Consider the following 7,832-nt stretch of genomic DNA (forward strand, 5'->3'; position numbering starts at 1 on the left):
GACTATTGGTATGTCATTGACAGATGGATATATCCTTATTACCCGTGACCCCTTATGCCATTTCCTGCCTTATTATTCCTCACCCAAACCACCCTTCTGAGTTCTCTCCTCTCGCATCATAACCAACAACCAGAGAGAGAAAGATTTTTTTTTTTTTCCCCCCCCCTCCAATGATGCAAACCCATTTTTTGCTTATACCGAATTCATTTGGAGGCACCCTTTGAAAGTGAGATTATAAGTTGCTTTTAATCTAAAACTAGGCAGTTTGGAGACACATTATTTTGAATTCACATTCATTTCCTCTCCATGAATTTAGTTTGTTTCAACAGTTTCCATTATTTCAAATTAATTATGAAGAATGATGCAAGGATATTCCTAGTTGAGAAAATAATAAAACTGTTACCGGTACTATAGTTAGTAATATAATAATGTGGTACTCAGTTCTCAGTCATTTAGGAGTGAAACCTTAATGGAAATACAGGTTGGCCAAAGTACTGATCTATTAGTAGTAGTAGAAGAAGAGCAACCCCAGTCTGTCTGGCCAATCAGATCCATCAGTCACAGGCAAGCAGTTGCCCCTACAGGGCATTCCTGTGCAGAATTGATGCTTCCTTGCAGCTGTTAGCATCTCACCACATTGAGGAACTTGTTAACTGGGAGGAGAAAAGGAGGTGGGGGAGAGACGGTGATGAAAGAGAAAAGGGAGACATAAAAGAATAGGAAGACAAGAGAGATGTAGCGGGCAAGAGATGAAAATAAAAAAAAGGGAAGTGCAGCAAAAGAGAAGGGAAGAGAAGAGAAGGGTAAAATTAAATGAAACAGAATGGAAGTGGAGAGGATGTGAAAGAAATGAAATTGAGAGAAGTGGAAATTACATTTGTTACTATTATTCTATTTGTGTGTACAAGGAAAGAAAGGGAATTTTAATTAATCCCTTCAGTATGATGATGCCTATTTTTGTCAGGACATGGTTCATGCCATGTCTAGTGATGCCTGTTTGTCATCATAACTTTGTCACACGTGGGATAGCTCCGCAGTGTTGGATTTATTACCATACCTTACCAAACGAGAAGTCCACTGGCCTTCGTTCTTTTCACCAACACTTTTCAATCTGTAAATGTACAATATTTCACACCTCAGATGCCCGCAAACATTGCCTCATACACATACGACATTACTGTAACAACCCCACATCACATCTCAGACACAGCCTGCGCACTACAAGACCACCTCAATGCACTTCATGCATGGGTGGGCAGCAAACTGAAAATTACTCCAGCCAAGTCCACAACTGCACTCATCAGCAGCAGCAATTATGAGCACAAGTACACTCCTAACATCACAATTAACAATGCACATGTGCCACACACACTTCCTCAACTAAGATCGTGGACTCAACAGCAAGAATCACGTACGAGACATCAAGAAGCAGTGCACCCCCAGACTTAACACACTGAAGGCAGTTACAGAGACAGATGGCTCATTTCCTGTGCATTCCTGGCATGGCTCCCATCTTGTCATAAGACCCATTACAGTTGCAGATCTTACAGAACAATGTTTTGTGCATCACCACTTCCTGCACGATACCACTACCATGGTTCACTTACGCTTTATTTTCAAAGTCCTCTCTGTTAGAGAATATTTTTATATGAGAGGCTCTCAGTTGTGTGTGGCAGTTTGTGCTAACACACAACACCTGTGTCATTATATGTCTGAGCCATAGAACACAGCTAGGCACCTAAAACAATCACCACACAACATCCCACCTCCAGATTTCCCAGCACTAGCAATGAAGAAATGCCCACATGCTTGTTTCATGTGTAGGGCAGTAGATTTCAATTAGGCTACTAAACTAGAAACCTCTTCTGATATCCACCCATCAGAGGTATCGTTAAATAGAGCTGATTGAGTTCACCTAGCTTGGCTTAGATCAGGACATTGCCCAGACCTCCTTAGTTACCCAAGGTATGGATGGATAAGAGTAAAAATAATTAACAGAAGTCAGACATTGAACCTTAAACCAAAATGTCTGTAACTAGCCTTTGAAACCTGTTCCAGTTTGGTCAGATACTGCTAGCAGATATAATTTTGGTAATTCAGTCTGATCCCAGCTGTAGGACTGGCTGTTACTGCTTACAAATTAACAAACTATTCGTGTTTATATTAATGCTGTACTTATGATTGGCTGAAGAGTGTAATTGTAAATGTATACAAGGGGAAGGTTGATGTCCTGGAAAGAGGAAATTTTAGAGGCATAAAGCATATGGACCAGATACTGAAGGTATTGGAGAGAGTTCTAGAAGGTATGAGTTTAGAAAGAGTGAATATTGATGAGATACAGTTTGGGTTTATGCCAGGCAAAGGGACCATTGATGCCATATTCATTGTTTGACAGCTTCAGGAAAAATATATAGGAAAGAAAAGGGAACTGCACTTTGTTTTTGTTGATTTGGAGAGGGCCTTTGACAGAGTCCCTAAAGAGGTGATGAAGTGGACAGTGAGAAAGCTGGGGATTGAGGAGTGGCTGCTTAGGGTGGTTATGGCCATATATGTGGGTGCTCACTCCCAGGTGAGGGTGAATGAAGATTTGACTGATGAGTTTTCCATGAATATTGGTGTACATCAGGGGTCAGTCTTGAGCCTGTTCTTGTTTATCATGGTGCTTGAAGCTCTCTCACGAAACTTCAGAAATGGACTCCTGTGGGAGATGTTGTATGCAGATGATTTGGTGTTGATTGCAGAGAATGAAAGGGAAGCAGAGGAAAGATACAGGAAGTGGAGGGATGGTATGGGGCACAAGGGGTTAAGAGTAAATGCAGATAAGACAGAAGTGATGGTACGTAGGGCTGATGGCAGTACCGTCAAAGAAAAGGGAGAATGGCCATGTACTATTTGCTACAAGGGCGTAGGAAGTAATTCCATATTGTGCAGTGTTTGTGATAAGTGGGTGCATAAGAGATCTAGTGGTATTAGAGGTAGACTGCGAGATAATGTTGATTTCATGTGTGTGGTGTCAGAGAGAGCATGTGGAGATTGTCAGCCATGACAGGATGAACATATTGGTGAGTCTCTTCAGTGTGTGGTAAGAGTTTTGTTATTTGAGAGACATGTTATGTGCTGCAGGTGGGGCTGGAGCTAGCTCTGTGGCTAGAGCAAGGGGTGGTTGCAAGAAGGTCATGGAGATGTTGCCTCTCCTGCCATTGAGAGGGCTCTTCCTTCGTACTGAAGGATCTTTGTATGCGGCATGTGTTGGGAGTGTAGTGCTGTACAGTAGTGAGACCTGGGCAGTAAAGGAAGAGAATATTCACAGGCTCAAAGGTACAGAAACGACAATGATAAGGTGGATGTGCAGTGCTTCATGAGTGCGAGGCCTGGGGGGATACATTTACGATGGAAGAGTTGAGAGGTAGGATGGGACTGGGGTGTATTGGTGTTGTGGTGAGGAGAGATGTAGAATGAAATGGTCTGGGCATATGGAGAGGATGGGGGTTGATAATTGGGTGCCGAAAGTGAGAAGTGTTAACATTAGGAGTAGAGTTGTGAGAGGTAGACCGGAAAAGACCTTCGAAGAGGTCATTGAGTATGACCTGAGGGATAAGGAACTGAATAGGGAAGCAGCCAGAGATCAAGCAGCATGGAGAGCTGCTGTTAGGTGATCAAGGCTGCAGCATACAAGCATGGTGGAGCCTTCAAAAACGAAACAAAATGAAACTGTATCTTAATACAAAATTGGAATTTACTTTGAAGTAAAAGCTGAAAGTCCTCTGAGGCCTGTTATGAGTCATTAGAGATTAACTGTATTTGAACCATAGAACCAAATTTTGGCGCTTGGTGATTTAGTGGATAATTATTGTGCTCCAATCGGATTGAGCTGGAGAAGGTTTATATCCAAGGGGTGGTTGGGGTTTATTGCTCATGTAGTGCCACTCAGGGATGAGTGAAGCTGGTCACTCTCATCTTAGATGTCAGCACCAACTTCCTAGCCCCAGGCTTCTACGCTCCTCGTGGGGCAACGTAGGATTGGATGATGGATGGATGGATGGATTTTTTTATAATGCCCTTTGCCCAAACCTCATTTGAACCTTGTCCACAGATTGTTCTGACAGTTGGCACAGCATCAGTGTCTAATATTGAATAGCCCCTCTGAAATCCTACAGCTTCTTTTAATTTATTTGCACCTTGTGTAGGACTGACATATATAACATATAAAAATGACACTGTATATCCTGTTAAGGAGTCCCCTTACTGGTGTTGGCCATGGTACTGCTGATGTTTCTATGGACTAGGTGCTAAACCTAGTGCCAAAATCAGCAAATACTGTTCAGAAGCTGCTGGCAACTGTTGGGAAACTCAAATTCATGATGTGCAGCAAGATTGTAATAGTGTGAGAGTCTTGGCTTGAACATCTGTACAGTCACTCGGAAAAAAGATCAATTGGCTGTACAGTACGTGTGGGTGAATGTTTCCTGCCTAAGAGTAATGACTGTGTGGCTTGTAGCCATATTCCACTTTCATAGTGGTACCTTTGAAGGGCAGTGGTAGTCATCCATTTATTACATAATAGGAAGTCAACACATATTTCACAGGAATTTTATAAACAACAAATATCTGTACAGTTAAAGCCATCTGTAAAGATAGGACTGCTTTTGTGAAGCTCCATCAACATATCCGTGGAGTGAGCCTTTCCATTCATTGTACCATCGTTGTAAGCAAGACCAGCATGCTCAACCTGCATGTCTTTTATTTCTGATTCAGTTCTCTTGTAGTGAGCTATCATGCCTGCTTGGCCTTGTTTGCCTTGTTTTGTATTGACTGGCTTTATTATGTTCCATTATGAATGGTACCTTCTGCTCCTCCAGTTGTAAAGTTTCACATCATGGTCTATGTGGCTGTGCCTGCGTCAGTAGCATGTGGTTTTAGGTGTTTATGAGCTTATTAGGCATGGTTATGTGGTATAGCTTGCTTCGTTGGAGTGGGTTAGGCATTCATGCTTTGACATAAGCCTCTTGTTTTCTTTACACATGCTTTTTGTTCTGTTGGGCCACATGATATTCTAATGGCTTCATGGTGCTGTTTAGCATTAAGTGTACTCTTGTAGCATTCTCAGGGTTTTCCATTTTGTTGGATGATTTTGGTCCTTACTGTTGTTTTGTTTGTATTTTTAAATTATGGGATGTGGCTCTCTGCCACAACTATAACCCACCATCCTCTGCTTAGGGATTTGGAGAGACTTTAGGGTCATTTTATTATATGATCAGCTCTTGATAAATTAGTGCTGCTTCCAGTGGCACTACATTAATTTGCGTTCAGCTTCAACACCGTATTGATGTATCTTACAGGCACAAGGATGAAAGAAAAGAAGAAGCTCATAGCAAATTCATGGAGGTGCAGGCGGCTTATGAAAGACTTTCCTTCATCAAGAACAAGAGGATGAAGAAACAGAAAATGATGAAAATGGAAAGTGGTGATGAACAACAGGATGAAAAACAAACACAGAAACATGCTGAGGATGAGTTGTGATGATAAGGGGAACATGTCACAATGCAGTATGTTGAATAAATTTAACTTTTCTAGTAAATTTTTTAAAAATAAAATTTGGTATAATGTACCAGGACTTATTAGGACTGACCCTATGAATGGTAGGATTTTCCTTCAGGTACATAAAAGTGCTAAGGATTAATCTGAATATTGCACCATAATATATCTCTTGAGGCAAAAGGTTTATCAAAGGTCAGCTTTTAACATGTTGACTCTTACCGTATCCTTTATGTGAATGAAGTCTCCTGGAGTTAGCTTAAATAAGATGTATAATATCAGCAGCAAAAAGCTTAACTAGATGTGCGAAACAGATTAATTATTGCGATGCAGTATGTTCAACAAATCTGATGTTTATAGCTATAAGGTGGTGGGATACTGATTCAAAAGTTTATTAAAAAAACACGAATGAGTTACAGTACCAAGGCAGTTTTTCATATTGCAGCTACCATGTACCAGATTACTGTATTTTATTTTTTTTTTCTCCCAGACATTTGCCATCTCACCTGTAATACCGATGTAAAGAAAGTGACAGGTGTTTGTGTTACGGAGTACAGTTGAAACTGAAGCTAATGTCATTGTTAATATGTAACTAAGTAGAATACATATTATAGGGTAAAACAGAGTAAGTTCGTCGTGAATGGTGGTTTTTGCTAAATACAAACCACTACATATGGAATTTTGACATTTTTTTTGCTTGATCTATACGTTCAGCCCTTCTGCTAAAGATACCTATAACCTTTTTTGTCCACACCACGGGTCTTTGGAAAAAAAAAAAAAAGGTAACTCGCGGTGAAATTACCCTGCCCGACAGGGTAATTTCGCCACAAACTGTTTGTTGTTATTATTGTTATAATATTTATTGTTATAATACCACACTACATATCATACACAATTGATTGTAACTAGGCTTAGTTAGCCTAGGCTACAATACAGTAGGGCCTGTGTTATATGTTGGGCAAGCTTTATGTTGGGGTATCCATCATTGTTTCACTGATTGTTTCACGGTTGTTAAGTTTGTTGAGGGGACTCCCTTGGCATGAGTGCATGGCAGGGTACTGTTTTGTTTGTGTGTGTGTGTGTGTGTGTGTGTGTGTGTGTGTGTGTGAGCGAACAAGCTAAACAGTTCTGAACCACTTTTCATCTGAAACATATGAATAATGGGTAAATAGAATGTTTTTTTTTTTTTTTCCCCAGTTATTATTGATGCAAATAATGCTGAAAAAATTTGGTAAACAATTTAATTTCTCCAGCGCCATTCAAAACTTCACTTGACCTTGTTAGGTTGGCATTCCTCTAAAACCAAAACCCAACAGAAGCCAAATTCATCCAATAGTTTGGGAGCCAAGGGCCTTTGAATTGGAATTATTGGCGTAGTGGCAAAATTACCCTGTTTTACCCTAGTGATTTCATGAAAGGGATCAGGATTGTAGCCTTTTCTTGAGTTGGGAATAACTGGGTATAAGAGCATATTAGTTTTACCTTTAAGCTTGCTGTGTTGGACACCTTGGATAAAGGACAATAAGTTCATCATCATCATCATTCGGACCTTATTTCCCACCCTAGGGCAGGGTGAGAAGTAGCAATATCCAGACAGCTCAAGTTTGCCTGGTTCTATGGGCCGTGTTTCCATTCACTCATCATTCAATCCCTTGGATTCCTGGCTCTGTCTGATAACCCTCAAAATTTTCACCACATTCTGTAGCCTCACGTAAACATATCCAATAGAGTCAGTCTGAACGCTGTCACGTTAAAAGGAGGTGCCAGATCCATGATCATGCACATCTTCTCACAAAATTCATCCAGCCAACTCAATCTCATGTCAGTCTCTTAGCCTCACCAACTTCTTTACCTCTGCCTCATACACTCATTCACCATATTACTCCTTCTTCTTGGTTAACTCGCCTCCTTCCTCCTTCAAATCCTCTCTGATATACCTTTTTCGCCACTCTGTTGTTATCCATTCTCTCCACATGACCATACCCTCTCAGTACACTATCTTCGATTTTGGTGTCCACAGACTTCCTCACTCCACATCTTTCACAAATCACATTATTTCGTATTCTGTCCACCACCTGTACTCCACATATATTCCTCAGCAGTCCCATCTCCACTGCTATTACTCTTGACTTTTCATTTTCATGCCACTCCAGTCTCACACCCATATGTTAAAGTTGGCACTAACATTCCTTCATGTAAGCCTCGTGCAGCTGCAACACTCAAGCCTCTGTTTCTTATCAAGGCCTTCATTGCACCAGCTACTGTGATACTATCCTTCCTTGTGTCACTTTACTTTC

General features: G+C 40.8%; 1 protein-coding gene across 1 annotated transcript in view; it reads left to right on the top strand.

The window, feature by feature from the left end:
• wus (TM2 and DnaJ domain-containing protein wurst) overlaps window positions 1-5,708 on the top strand; it is a 31,125-nt gene extending 25,417 nt beyond the window's left edge. The window contains exon 7 of the mRNA XM_080281791.1: window positions 5,340-5,708. Coding sequence (XP_080137917.1) covers window positions 5,340-5,520 — 181 coding nt within the window. The 3' untranslated portion in view covers window positions 5,521-5,708. The remainder of the gene's footprint in view (window positions 1-5,339) is intronic.
• The last annotated feature ends 2,124 nt before the right edge of the window (window positions 5,709-7,832 follow it).

This window comes from Coenobita brevimanus, chromosome 91, assembly GCF_032717465.1.
Source record: "Coenobita brevimanus isolate Jiangsu-jjx chromosome 91, ASM3271746v2, whole genome shotgun sequence".
Taxonomy (NCBI): Eukaryota; Metazoa; Arthropoda; class Malacostraca; order Decapoda; family Coenobitidae; genus Coenobita; species Coenobita brevimanus.